Source organism: Phocoena phocoena, chromosome 1, assembly GCF_963924675.1.
Source record: "Phocoena phocoena chromosome 1, mPhoPho1.1, whole genome shotgun sequence".
NCBI classification, from domain to species: Eukaryota; Metazoa; Chordata; class Mammalia; order Artiodactyla; family Phocoenidae; genus Phocoena; species Phocoena phocoena.
Genome location: NC_089219.1, coordinates 107,937,897 through 107,951,111, shown reverse-complemented (window position 1 = coordinate 107,951,111; position 13,215 = coordinate 107,937,897). Strand labels below are relative to the sequence as shown.

At 43.1% G+C, this 13,215-nt stretch overlaps 1 protein-coding gene across 1 annotated transcript; it reads left to right on the top strand.

Moving 5' to 3' along the window:
- The first annotated feature begins 1,362 nt into the window (after positions 1 to 1,362).
- Positions 1,363 to 5,721, top strand: HJV (hemojuvelin BMP co-receptor). Its single transcript, XM_065892626.1, has 4 exons — positions 1,363 to 1,508; positions 2,780 to 2,984; positions 3,399 to 3,961; positions 4,462 to 5,721. The coding sequence occupies exons 2-4, from the start codon at positions 2,888 to 2,890 to the stop codon at positions 5,083 to 5,085; spliced, it is 1,284 nt and encodes a 427-aa protein (XP_065748698.1). The 5' UTR covers positions 1,363 to 1,508; positions 2,780 to 2,887; the 3' UTR covers positions 5,086 to 5,721.
- Positions 5,722 to 13,215: the final 7,494 nt, after the last annotated feature.

Genomic DNA, 13,215 nt, shown 5'->3' with positions numbered 1-13,215 from the left:
AAAATCATTTGGATAGGGGCTTCCCTGGTGGCGCAGTGGTTGAGAGTCCGCCTGCCGATGAAAGGGACACGGGTTCATGCCCCGGTCCAGGGAGATCCCACATGGTGCGGAGCAGCTGGGCCTGTGAGCCATGGCAGCTAAGCCTGCGCGTCCGGAGCCTGTGCTCTGCAACGGGAGAGGCCACAGCAGTGAGAGGCCCGCGTACCGCAAAAAAAAAAATCATTTGGATAGTTTGGTTGGGGTCATTTTACATTTTTATAATAAAAGCCCTTGTGATATGGCTTCATGTGGTGGAGAGAAAATTTTTCAGATCTATATGTATAAAAAAGAGAACAGTACTCTGTGGACTTCTAAATTCTGAATTAAATGTAGAGTAACTTAAGATGCTTTAATGACAGTATTTGGAATCAGTCCTTCTGTTAATTTCACTTGGCAAGTACTAAGAGATGATGATCCCTGGTGCCTATGGCTGCAAAAATACAACATGGCTAAATTCCTTGGTTGCAATATCTTAAAAGGTCACTAGATTATGCTACTTCACAAAAGTATCTTTCTGAATCTCTTTTTCTCTCAGTTTATCTCTCCAAGTTCTTCTTCCCTGTGGATTATTAACCTTCAGAAAATTCTGTCCCCATTCCTTCTTCTCTTTGCCTTTGCTAGCTTCCTCCCCAGAAACTCAGGAGCTTGTATGTTTGTGTGTATACTTGGGAAGAGGAATTGCTACATAAACTAGGGAGTGAGAATGGAGGAGGTAGGGGGATAGACAGCTGCAAGGATCTGAGCTGGTAGACTGAAACAAACCCTCATCCTAAACCACTCAGAGCTCAGATTTCTTCTTTAGACAGCTGGCTTTTTAAGTCCTGAAATCTCTACAAAAATGGGGGAGGGGCTGTGAACTACCTCTGCTATGCACCTTATTTAAAGTCAGCTACCTCCTAGATATGTTCTGTAGAAACTAAACGCAATATTCAGTACAGCAGGGATGAGGGTGGTGAATGAAATGCATACAGCTGTCCACTCTAATTTTTAAAGGCCAGGAGCTCATTACTGACAATGCTGAAGGGCTGCCTGCAGTAGGCAGTGACTAGAATCATATAAGCTTGAACTGGATATCTGACTTGCTTGTCATATTTCTGTCCTCCCACCCGCACCTGGCACCCTATACTCCATACTGTTTCTAATCCTACCCTCCCCACTCCCCCAACTCCAACACCCTACCCCCACCAATGCTCCTGGAATCTTGGACTTAGCTATTTTTAAAACAGTCAACTCAGTAGCCACCTCCCTCCCCTGCTCAGCTGTCCAGTACTCCAGCCAGCCATATACTCCCCCTTCCCCCCACACCAGACCTTCTCTGGTTCCCTGACCTCAGTGAGATTGCAGCCGGTCTGGGGACCTAGGGGAGACATGGAGAAAGAGACGGGGGATCCCCTGGCTGGAGCTGACTGACAGTAGACAGTCATGGCTGGAGAATTGGATATCAGACTAATGTTTGACCTCTGGAAACAGTAAGTCAAAATGAAACTGCAATTCCTCTAATAAGCTTTTGGAGTTAGAATTGAAGTTAGAATTTCATAAAATTATGACATCTACTTGGATGTCTCTGGTCCAAAAGCTAGGATCTCTCCCATACCAAGGTGCCCCAATCTCCATTTCTCCTTCTGTCTTATTTCTTTCTGGCCTCTGGCCATTAGAAATTTAAACCTCCGTCTCTCCTCTGAGAGTCAGCTCTCTTCTTATCTTGTTACCTCAAGACTTCTGATGAGGTCTCCTTCTTTAATATGTGTCCCACATTTCCCATTCTGTGGTTTTCTCACCAAGGCCAAATTTAGCCTGAGATGATTAGCCACTGATACCCTTCTATTCTGCTCCTACTTAGCAGTGCCCTTCACATTGGGCTTCCAAGGCTGGGGGTTACTCCTCGTTGTAAATGATTTCTCCCCACAACTCTAGTCCCATCATCCTGTTCTTCCTCCTGCATGACTCTCCCTCAATCGTATCCTTATCCCAGGAGAGGGTAGTTTGGCAAAAGGGAGTTAGCCCCTCCCCAAGCTCTGTTCTCATCAAAAGATTGAGAACTTCTAAACTTGCAAGGTAAGGTTAATGGAAAGAGTGGTTCTTCAGTGAGGTTTGGAAAAATACAAGAAGAAATGTTGACTTACAAACAAATATTTATTTGCATGCTTGGCTTGCATCCCATTATCCCCTGAGAGAGAGGGATTATAATTTTTGCTCTCTAGAGTAGATGAAAGAGACTGGTTCCCTTTTCATTTGAATACTGACGTTCCAGAGAACAGGGATGGTTATACCACCCTTACCCCTTCTCGCTGAAAATTCTGACACAAAGGAGGGAAATAAATGAATGACCTCTGGAGGGTGTCCCCTCCTGATAGGGAAGGGCAAATAAGAGGTATGTTTCTGAAGCATTTTCAGATCCTAATTCTGTTGGGGAGCCCACTAGTATGGTTGAGATCTGATCTATCCACATGATTCCTCCTTTTTTGACATTTCTGCTGTTTGGTAGCTCAGAATGGGGCAATACAGTGGACTCTGCCCCCCTGAGTTCACTCAACCTTTCTTCCACCCCCACCTAGGGGTATTGCATAAGGGACCTGAAAGTGGCCACAAGAGCAGGGCACAGAGGCTTAACAGCCTCGCTTTTAGTTCAGGGAGCCCCATTCTCCCCAAACTCCAGTCTGCTCATCTTTTTCCTGATCTCCCGAGATTCTCTTCACACGATTCTGAACAATCTTCAACTCTTCTCTTTCCCCATGCCCAGCCAAATCTCTTTTTTCAGTCCCTTACAGGACGTCCGGTCAAAATTCACTAGGTAGGAGGGTCACCAGCTGGAAAGAACCGGAACCTGGGGGGACCTGGCTGGATAGGTATGGGGGATCCAGGCCAGTCCCCTAGTCCCTGGTGCCCCCATGGCAGTCCCCCAACTCTAAGCATTCTCACTCTCCTGCTGCTCCTCTGTGGACATGGTAAGGAAGGGTTAGATAAGGGTTTGGGGAATCTAGGGGGTAGGCTGCTATGTAGGGGTGGGCATGTGAGCTTGGGTGAGTGAGAAGAGATGGGTGCTGAGGAATTCCAGTCACTCGCCCCACTCTCAGATAGGTATATTTTATTCTCCATTCAACTTGGGGAAGGGCACTGCGAAAGCCCTTGATCCACAGGGAGAACAGATCTAGCAGGGCTTACACATGCTTAGCAAGATTGAAAGAGGACAAGACTAGAAAGCTGGGGGGCTGGGGGCTCGCGGCTGCGCACTGGGGACTGTGGAAGGCTCTCAGTTGGGTTTTAGGACCGGCTGGAATCCCCTGATGAGGTTTGGGAGAGTTATGGTTGAGCGGGGATCTGGGGACCATCTCACAATCCTCTCTCCCTTCCGTCCTCAGCTCATTCTCAGTGCAAGATCCTCCGCTGCAATGCTGAGTATGTATCTTCCACTCTGAGCCTTAGAGGTGGGGGTTCACCAGGAGCCCTTCGAGGAGGAGGCCGGGGTGGAGGGGTGGGCTCCAGCGGCCTCTGCCGAGCCCTCCGCTCCTACGCGCTCTGCACTCGGCGCACGGCCCGCACCTGCCGCGGGGACCTCGCCTTCCATTCTGCTGTGCACGGCATCGAAGACCTGATGATTCAGCACAACTGCTCCCGCCAGGGCCCCACGGCCCCTCCCCCACCCCGGGGCCCAGCCCTTCCAGGCGCAGGCCCGGTGCGCTCCTCTGGTCCCCCAGCCCCGGACCCCTGTGACTATGAAGGCCGGTTTTTCCGGCTGAACGGTCAGCCCCCAGGCTTCTTGCATTGCGCCTCCTTCGGGGACCCTCACGTGCGCAGCTTCCATCACCACTTTCACACGTGCCGTGTTCAAGGAGCTTGGCCCTTGCTGGATAATGACTTCCTTTTTGTCCAGGCCACCAGCTCCCCCGTGGCATCGGGGGCCAACGCCACCACCACCCGGAAGGTCAGGGACTCAATTGCTCCTCCAGATCCTCCCAGGGTCACCTCAGGGTACCACTCCCATGCCGTTCCCACTATTTCTCAGCAATGCTCCCTATTCCCTCTCCTCCTCAACCGCTCTCACATCTTGAATCACTCCCTCCTACCAAACACTCGCTCCTGTAAATCACTTTCCCTCAGTGGGAATTTCACGCCAATGCAGAAAACACTGAAGAGAAATTTGGAAAGAGGAAAGTTGAGGAGCCCTGGGTTGAGGAGTTACAGAAAGGAAACTTTTCCTTCTCCTGTGGGAGTTTCCGAGGTTGAGACCAAATAAGAAAGAGAGGGGTTGAGCAGGGATAAAGCAATATTGGAACATAAAGAAGGGATCAAGGAGTGAGAACCATGATAAGCCTTTCATCTCTGCTGGGATCAGATCCCTAACTATGTAATGAGGCCTGACTGGTGGAAGCGGGTAGGATGCACTGAGCCCAAAATAAACTGTTTTCCCTCTTGCCCTCACAGCTCACCATTATATTTAAGAACATGCAGGAATGCATTGATCAGAAGGTCTACCAGGCTGAGGTGGACAATCTTCCCGCAGCCTTTGAAGATGGTTCTATCAATGGAGGTGACCGACCTGGGGGCTCAAGTTTATCCATTCGAACTGCTAACCCTGGGAGCCATGTGGAGATCCGAGCTGCCTACATTGGCACAACTATAATCATTCGGCAGACAGCTGGGCAGCTCTCCTTCTCCATCAAAGCAGCAGAGGATGTGGCCAGGGCCTTCTCAGCTGAGCAGGACTTGCAGCTCTGCGTTGGGGGATGCCCTCCAAGTCAGCGACTCTCACGCTCAGAGCGCAGTCGTCGGGGAGCTATAACCATTGATACTGCCAGACAGCTGTGCAAGGAAGGGCTGCCAGTTGAAGACGCTTACTTCCATTCCTGTGTCTTTGATGTTTTAATCTCTGGTGACCCCAACTTTACTGTGGCAGCACAGGCAGCTCTGGAGGATGCCCGAGCCTTCCTGCCGGACTTGGAAAAACTTCACCTCTTCCCCTCGGATGCTGGGGTTCCTCTTTCCTCAGCAACCCTCCTAGCCCCACTCCTTTCTGGGGTCTTTGTTCTGTGGCTTTGCATTCAATAACTAGGCCAGCAATCTCATGACTGGTTTAGAAGTGATTTGTGGATAGAGATTGGCAAGGAAGAACGTAAAGAATCACTGAAGGAAACAGTGGGGACTAAGAGACACGTGAAACAATGACATTTATCCAGAGTGAGAGAGGCTGCAGTCCAGGGTTGAAATGATCACAGAGGGAGGATTCTGGGCAAGGTTTCTGCATTCCAGACCTCAATAAGGGCTTGTCACTAATTTTCCCAGTCTTGTTTATAGTAAGCAAATTGTTCCAGTCCATCTACTCCTGAGATCACCCCTACAAGCTTAGAGGTTATGGGGTCCTGACCATCAGTAGAAAACTTAAGGGTTCAGACTTTTAATAGAGAAGAACTGAAAGAGAAAGAGGTGATCATTACCCATCAGAAACTCAAAATCTAATGATATTTTCTCTTGGAAGGTGGAAAGAGGAGGAAATGATAAGGAGAAGAGTCTATTTGATAAGAATATGTGGGTAAGATGTGTTCTGCTTTCTTGGTTCAGAGATGAAGTGGGGGTTGTCTGGATTTTTGGTGAAGGGAATCTCTGTCTTTGGAGAATAGCACAGATAGGAAAGAAGCTATCATCCCCACCCCTAACTAATCTGTTATTAAAGTTATGAATTCTTCACATTTATTGCCTATGTTGAATTTCTTTACAGACGCTTAAGATGGCATAAAGACAATGTGTTCACTTCACTGAAAGAGGGCTCAGAAGTATCAGGTATTGTTTCTGCCCTCAGGAAGTTTACAGGCTATTAGGGAGACAAAGCTGATTCACGTGAAGGAGTGATGAGAGTGTAATTATTCACTAAATTCTATGGTACTATGAATCCAAACGGGAAGACGGTTGATGAGAACTCAAGATATAATAAGAGGTAGTAGAGGAGATGGGATTTGAAGTGATCTTTGAAGATTGGGTAGGATTTGAATTAAGGACCTCCCAGGCAATGGACACCATCTGGATTTATACATAGATTCATGATTCAGTGAGGAAATCAGCAAAACTCAAATGAAGTAGACAAGAAGTAATGGGATAGAAGGGTAGATGGACAGAGGCCAGATTATGAAATGCCTTGAAAGTGGGGCCAAAGAGTTTAAATTCAATTAACAGCTAACATTTATTGAGAGCTTAAAACTTGCCAGGTAATGTTCTAAACACTTTTTTGGTTTTTTTCGGCCATGTGGCATGGCTTAGTTCCCCAACCAGGGATTGAACCTGGGCCCATGGCAGTGAAAGCGCCAAGTCTTAACCACTGGACCACCAGTGGTTCCCTAAACACTTTAAAATTATTAATTCATTTAATCCTCACAACTCTCTAAGGAAGGTAATATTCTTATCTCTATTTTTATACAAGGAAACTGAGGTACAGGAAGATTAAGCAACTTGCCCACAGTAATACAGCTAATAAATGGTAGAGCTAGAGACTGAACCCAGGCAATTTGGCTCCAGAGACCTAACGAACGCTAAACCACAAAACTATGCTGTCAAGGAAACAGCCATTAAAGATTTCGGTTGTGGAGCTTGGCAGGGAAGGGGAGCTGCAGGCAGTGGCTGCCACCACAAAAACTATTCTCTTCTTCTATCATATGAAACCCAAAAGGGAGAGCTGGAAAAGGGTGGGAAAGGCCCCAAATTGAAGGAATCTAGTTTGGAGAAGAAAAGACTGAAAATAGAAGCTGTTCTAGTTCAGGATGTTCGAAAGTAACAGTTCTGTTCTGAACAAAACTATGAAGGAGAGAACATTAACATTCAGCGTTGTCCCCCTGCTTCTGGTCTCAGTCTCCCCTTTAGGCACTCCATTATCTAGGGCCTGCCCTCCCTAACATAATTGTGTATTCACCCTGTCTCCTCCCTCTTCTCTCAGTCTCACCCACCTGACCAAACTCCCCCAGGATACACATACACACCAGTCTTGCTTACCAGACAGGGGGTCCTATCTGGGCTGCCATTTCAAAATTCTTTTGCAATTCTTCATCCTCTATTCCGGTCTCTCCACCTTCTCTAAGGACCATAGCCACTCTGCCATTCCCACAAAGCACAGTCTCTGTAACTTTTTTCTATTTTTTTTTGGCCATACCACGAGGCATGTGGGGTCTTAGTTCCCTGACCAGGGATGGCACCCACGCCCCCTGCAGTGGAAGCAGGAGTCTTAACCACTGGACCGCCAAGGAAGTCCCTATATGACCTTTAGCTAATCTAGAAAACAATCTTTTCTAATGGAAGAAAATTGGAGGAAACATATCCATTGCTGTCTTCACTTACAGATAACTTAGGCATTTTAACTCAAAACATCTTTTTTAGAAACTGCTCCTTATATTGGTTCTCTTAACTCAAAAGAGTACACAACTTTGTCCCTCAGGTGTGGGAATTTCAAGTAAGTTAAGAAGAATTTCATAGCGAATTGGTGAGTGAGATTCTTTTATGGCACCTGTCATGCAACACTGCTTCCTTTGCCCAAACTTAGGTTAACCCTATTACCAATGGAGTATTTAAAAATGGGTAGCTCAAAATAAGCACATGAAAAGATGCTCAACATCATTACTCATTATGGAAATGCAAATCAAATTTTAAAAAAACAATAAGAAAACACTACACACCCACCAGAATGGCTAAAATTTAAAAGACTGACCATATCAAGTGTTGGCAAATTGTGAAGCTCTCACATATTACTGGTGGGAATGTAAAATAGTACAACTACTTTGTAAAATGGTTTGGCAGTTTCTTTTAAAGCATATACTTACCTTACAATCTAAACATTCCACTTCTAAGTATTGAAAGAAGAGAAATGATAACATGTGTCTGCACAATGACTTGCATACAGTATCACTCAGCAATAGAATGAAATAAACTACTGATACACACAACAATATGATGAATTTCAAAATAAGAATGGAAGTGAAAAAAGCCAAACAACAACAAAAAAGACTACATACTCTATACTTCCATTCATATAAAATTATTGAAAGTGTAAACTAATATATAGTGACAGGAAAAAGATCAATGGTTGCCTGGCGATGGTCAGGGGGAGGGAGGGAGGGATGGTTTACAAAGACACATGAAGAACTTTTTTGGAGTAACATGTTCATTATCTTGATTGTGGCAGTGATTTCATTTCAAAAGCCATGAAAATATACACTTCAAGTATGTGCAGTTCATCAGACATCCAGTATACCCAATAAATATGTAATTTAAAAAAATAGGTAGCCTGCATTTCCCTCTTCCTTTGGTGGATCAGTCGAAGGCTTAGTATGACCACAGTATAAAAAGGAAGATTAGAACAGAATTTCCTTCTTCTAGGAAAACACAGAAAAGAGGAGGATGATGGGGAAAGGAAAGAGAATATTTAAATATTGTACACTCTCTCTTCTACTCCTATCACAAGGACCATATTCCTTCCTCCAGATTGTCTTTCTCCAGGTCGGAGATCACAGAAAGGACATTTTCTGGTTTAAAAACATCAACCCTGTGCCTCAGTTTTGTCTTTCCACTTCACTTCACAGGCAGCAGATAGTACGGATGACTAAAAAGAATTACCCAGTGGGGATGGAGCAAGCCTTCAGGAAAAAGAAAATTAATTTCTTAGATTATCTGATCGGTTGACCATTTGAGAGAAAATATTAATAAGTATTTGACAGAATTGGCATTTCAGACATAAACTGAGGATAGGTGCATAATAAACTAAATAAATTGCTTAAATAATTATAACTTCATAACAAACAAAGGGTAGTTCAGGACACAAAACAATCAAAATACACTACTTAGCTCCACAATTGATGCTATTTACACAGTGATAATAATGTAAACAATGACTACTGATTTGGCCCAAACTGTTATATAACTCTATAAGGAGGATGAGGTAGGAGGAACAGGAAGGTAGGGATACAATGTGATGTAAGATGCTTAAAATTTCAAATAGTATAACAAAAAGAGAGCAGAGGGCTTCCCTGGTGGCGCAGTGGTTGAGAGTCCGCCTGCCGATGCAGGGGACACGGGTTCGTGCCCCGGTTCAGGAAGATCCCACATGCCGCGGAGTGGCTGGGTCCGTGAGCCATGGCCACTGAGCCTGCGCGTCCGGAGCCTGTGCCTGTGCTCCGCAACGGGAGAGGCCACAACAGTGAGAGGCCCGCGTACCGCAAAAAAAAAAAAAAAAAAAAAAAAAAAGGAGAGCAGATATGTCTAATATTTCTAAGTTAAGAAACAAAAGAAGAAACATATAATTTAGAAATATGAAGTAAATACCATATGAAAAAGCTGAAATAATTGAAAGAGACTATCTCAGTGGAGTGAACTGAGGACTGCTGGGTTTTTGCATAAGCATCAAATATTATGTGATTTTTAACTACATTATGTTACATTATTTTGATTTTAAAAAGAGAGGGCATTTCCACCTTGGCCCGTCCTGAGCATTTCCCCTTAGCTTCTTATACTTGTGGACACCTCAACCATTTCTCAGGTCTACCCAAGCCCCTTCTTACCCACTTCACTCCACCTTGTATACTTCATGGCAAGTTCCTTCCCACATTTCTTCTCAAGGAAACAGATAATTTCCATGGTCCAGTAATTACATGTTCTCAAAATCAGTGCCAACAAACTGTACCAGCACTAAGGAAAGGAAGGAAGATAGAACATTAGAAAATAATAGGCCTTCCTCAATTTTTCTGCCTACTCCCACACCAAATTATTCATCATCCTCCTAATAGTTAATAAGAAGAAATAAGTTACATATGTTTTCTGAGGTAAAATTTGTGTGTGAATGGAGGGTGGGCTTTGAGAAAGTGAAAGAGAAATCAGGAAAGATAACTGGATTCTGCCTCCACTGCAGGTCTATTATGGAATCATTCTTTGCTACTGGTTCAATATTTTTAATATCAAAGGTTTTGTGTAATTGGCCTTTGATACAGCATTTCTACTTCTACCTATGAGGAACTAGTTAAGCTGGATTTTTTAAAAAAATTAATCAGTCTCTTCATCCTGCCCTCCAACCCTGCCTCACCCCAGTGAAGAATCGAAAGGTCCTTTGCTGAAACTGTAGCACCTGGAACAGAAAATGTTCTGCCACGGTTTAATTTTCTCTTTATGGAGATCACTGTCCTGCATCTACCACGACCAAGCCTGGGGAGAATACCATCAGTGCTCGAGAAGAAGCCAAAACCAGAAGGATGAGCAATGGGATGGGCTAAATATGTTACACATTAGCTGATCAGGCTAAAATAATCCTCTACGGACTGACTTTTACCCTTATCTAGAATTTTTGAAGCACCAAAACTATGCTAGGCCATAAGACAACATGGTTCCTGTCTTTGGGAAACTCAGTTTAGTGGGAAGGAATAGACAAATAAACAGATAAATGATCAATATTCATAATATATATAAGTATGTCCAATATGCTGTTAGGAATACAAAGAAAGTGACAATTAAATCTGCTTGTAGAAATCAGAGAAATCGTTACAAAGGAGATGACTCTTTTCTTTTTTAAAGGATAAGAGATGCTCTAGTGGAAAGATTTTTGAGCCATAAATTAGATGAATTTTGTCCTAACTGCATGAAGTTAAAGTCACTTGAGCTCTCTACATTGCAATATTCCTTTCTACAAAATATCTGCCTGCCTATCTAGTGAGAATCTAATGCTTGTGCAATTGCTTTATAATGCACATGTATATTTAGCTCTATGTACATTTGTAAAATGCTATTAACATAGAAAGTACTGTTAAATGAATAAAAAACAGAAAACTGTTTTAATATGTAATTTCTTCCTCTCAGTCACGAACACCATATTCCCTCCTCTGCTCCTTTCTCAGGATCAAAGAATCATCTGTGTCACTCAGTGGAGTGGTCTGGGTCAAGTTTCAGGTCTCAGAAAAGCTTCTGTATGGACTAAGGATCTCAATAGTACTTTAATTTATCCACTGGGTGGCAGGGCTGAGCCAACTGGATTACTGAATTGTGTAAGAAAGAATTTCTCAGAAAAGGGGAAGTTGGTTTAAGCACAAAATGTCCCATCTCTCTCATGTTTATAAACATTAACACAGTCCAAATTTCCCTCATAGAGAAATAAACCATCACCCCTCACCACCTCACCACCCTCACCACCCTTGCTCTATACATAATTGGGCCACAGGCCTTGAGGAGGGACTGGTTATGTTCAAGTATAGCAGAAGGAACTGAGATTGAATTTCTTATTGTTGATAAGAAACTATACTAGGTTCTGAATTAGTAACATATTCTACTCCAGAGACATATCCCAGTCTACAAATGCAGTTTATAGTTAATAACATATTTTCTCTATGAAATGTACTCTGCTAGATGCTATGAAGAATAAAAAAATTAAAAAGACACAGATCCTGCTCTCTAGGAATTCATTACCTAGGAGAGAAAAGAAACTTTACATGTAAGTTCCATATGAGAAATATAAACAATGTGGAATGGAGTATTCAAAGAGAATGAAATCCTATCTGGTTACAAGGTAAGAGATGAGGGGATTTGGGAATCAGGAAACATTTCATACAGGAAAAGTCATTTGGCTGTCTACTGAATAGTGGGTAGGATTTCAAAAAGTAGAGATGGGGAGGAAAGTCAGGCATTCCAGGCAGAAAGAAAAGTATAAACAAATGCAGAGAATGATATATTAGAGGAATACTGAGTACTCAGGTTTGGCTGATGTGTAGGGTACATTTCTGAGGAAGTAGAGAGAAATGAGACTGGAAAGTTTGGTTTAGGTCAATTTGTGAAGGCTTTAAATACCAGGTTGAAGCATTTGAATTTGATTCAGTAAGTGGTGGATTTTGGAGCATCACAGGAACAGATAGGAACTCAATTGTGTTAGATTAAACTAGTCATGGTCTATAGATTATAGCAGAAAGATCAGCTAAAAGCTATTAAAATAATCTAGGCAAAAGTAACAAGGACATGAACCAGAGTGAATACAGTGGAGTAAGAAATAAGAAATTCTAGAAACACTGGAAAGATGGCCTGTTCAGAATTTGGCAGTTGATTGAACGTGGGGAATGTCAGAGAGGAAGGAATTGAAGACAATTTCAGGACTTTATGCCTTGATAACCAGGGGAATATATAATGGTCCCATTAAAAGAAACAAGGGTAAGAACTGAGGTTGAGCACGGGGGAAGATTATGAGCTCCGTACTAGACAAGTTGAATTTGAGATGCCAACTGGAAATCTCAAGACGGGCTAGAGGTTTCCTTGAGTGATGTACAGATGGGCAAACTGAACAGCAAAGCTTGAAGACAGAAAAGGAGAGGGCCAAGGAGAAAAGCTTTCGGTGGGGGGGGGGGGGGGGCGGGTAGAGAAAAAAGGAATTGCTAGCAAGGGAGAAAAAGGATAAAATCCAAAAGTCAAGATGAACGTTTAAATTTAAAAAGATGGCAGTTTTCAAATTATATAGGAGTCAAGGGAAATAAGGCCTAAGAAACTACTCTGGTTTCCTCTGGAAAACTTTAAGAAAAGCATTTCAGTGTTAGCAGAAGCGAGACTACAAAGGGACAAGTTTAGCCAACAGAGAAAGCTGGTATAAGTTACTCTCTTAAGAAATTTGACAGTAAAGGAAAGAAAATATATGGGTGATAGCATGAGAGGGGGAAACAATTTTTTTTATATAATAAGGCAACCTTAAGAAATATGTCTGCAGTAGTTCTGAACAAATTAATTTACCTCCTCTCCCCATCTTTCCCTGAAGTTGGACAACTTCTACATCTCCATTCCTTCCTCAACATAGTAGAAAAATAGACCCCAATAAACACAAAATGTGGGCTTCCAGATGAGGGTTTTTTTTTAATTGAGGTATAATTGCCATACAACATTATATTAGTTTCAAGTGTACAACATAATGATTGGATATTTGAATATGTTGCAAAATGATCACTAGTTAGTCTAGTTAACATCTGTCACCATATATAGTTACAGAATTTTTTTTCTCGTGATGAGAACTTTTAAGATGTACCCTCTTAGCAACTTGCACATATGCAATACAGTATTATTAACTATGGTTGCCATGCTGTACATTACATCCCCATGACTTATTTATGACTAGAAGTTTATACCTTTTGACTCCCTTCACCCATTTCGCCCACCCCCCAAACCCCGGCAACCACCAATCCGTTCAGATGA

Coding starts and splice junctions, on each gene's coding strand:
- HJV (XM_065892626.1), top strand. CDS start 2,888: ATGGGGGATCCAGGCCAGTCCCCTAGTCCCTGGTGCCCCCATGGCAGT. Junction 2,985..3,398: donor GCTGCTCCTCTGTGGACATG/GTAAGGAAGGGT, acceptor TTCCGTCCTCAG/CTCATTCTCAGTGCAAGATC. Junction 3,962..4,461: donor ACGCCACCACCACCCGGAAG/GTCAGGGACTCA, acceptor TTGCCCTCACAG/CTCACCATTATATTTAAGAA.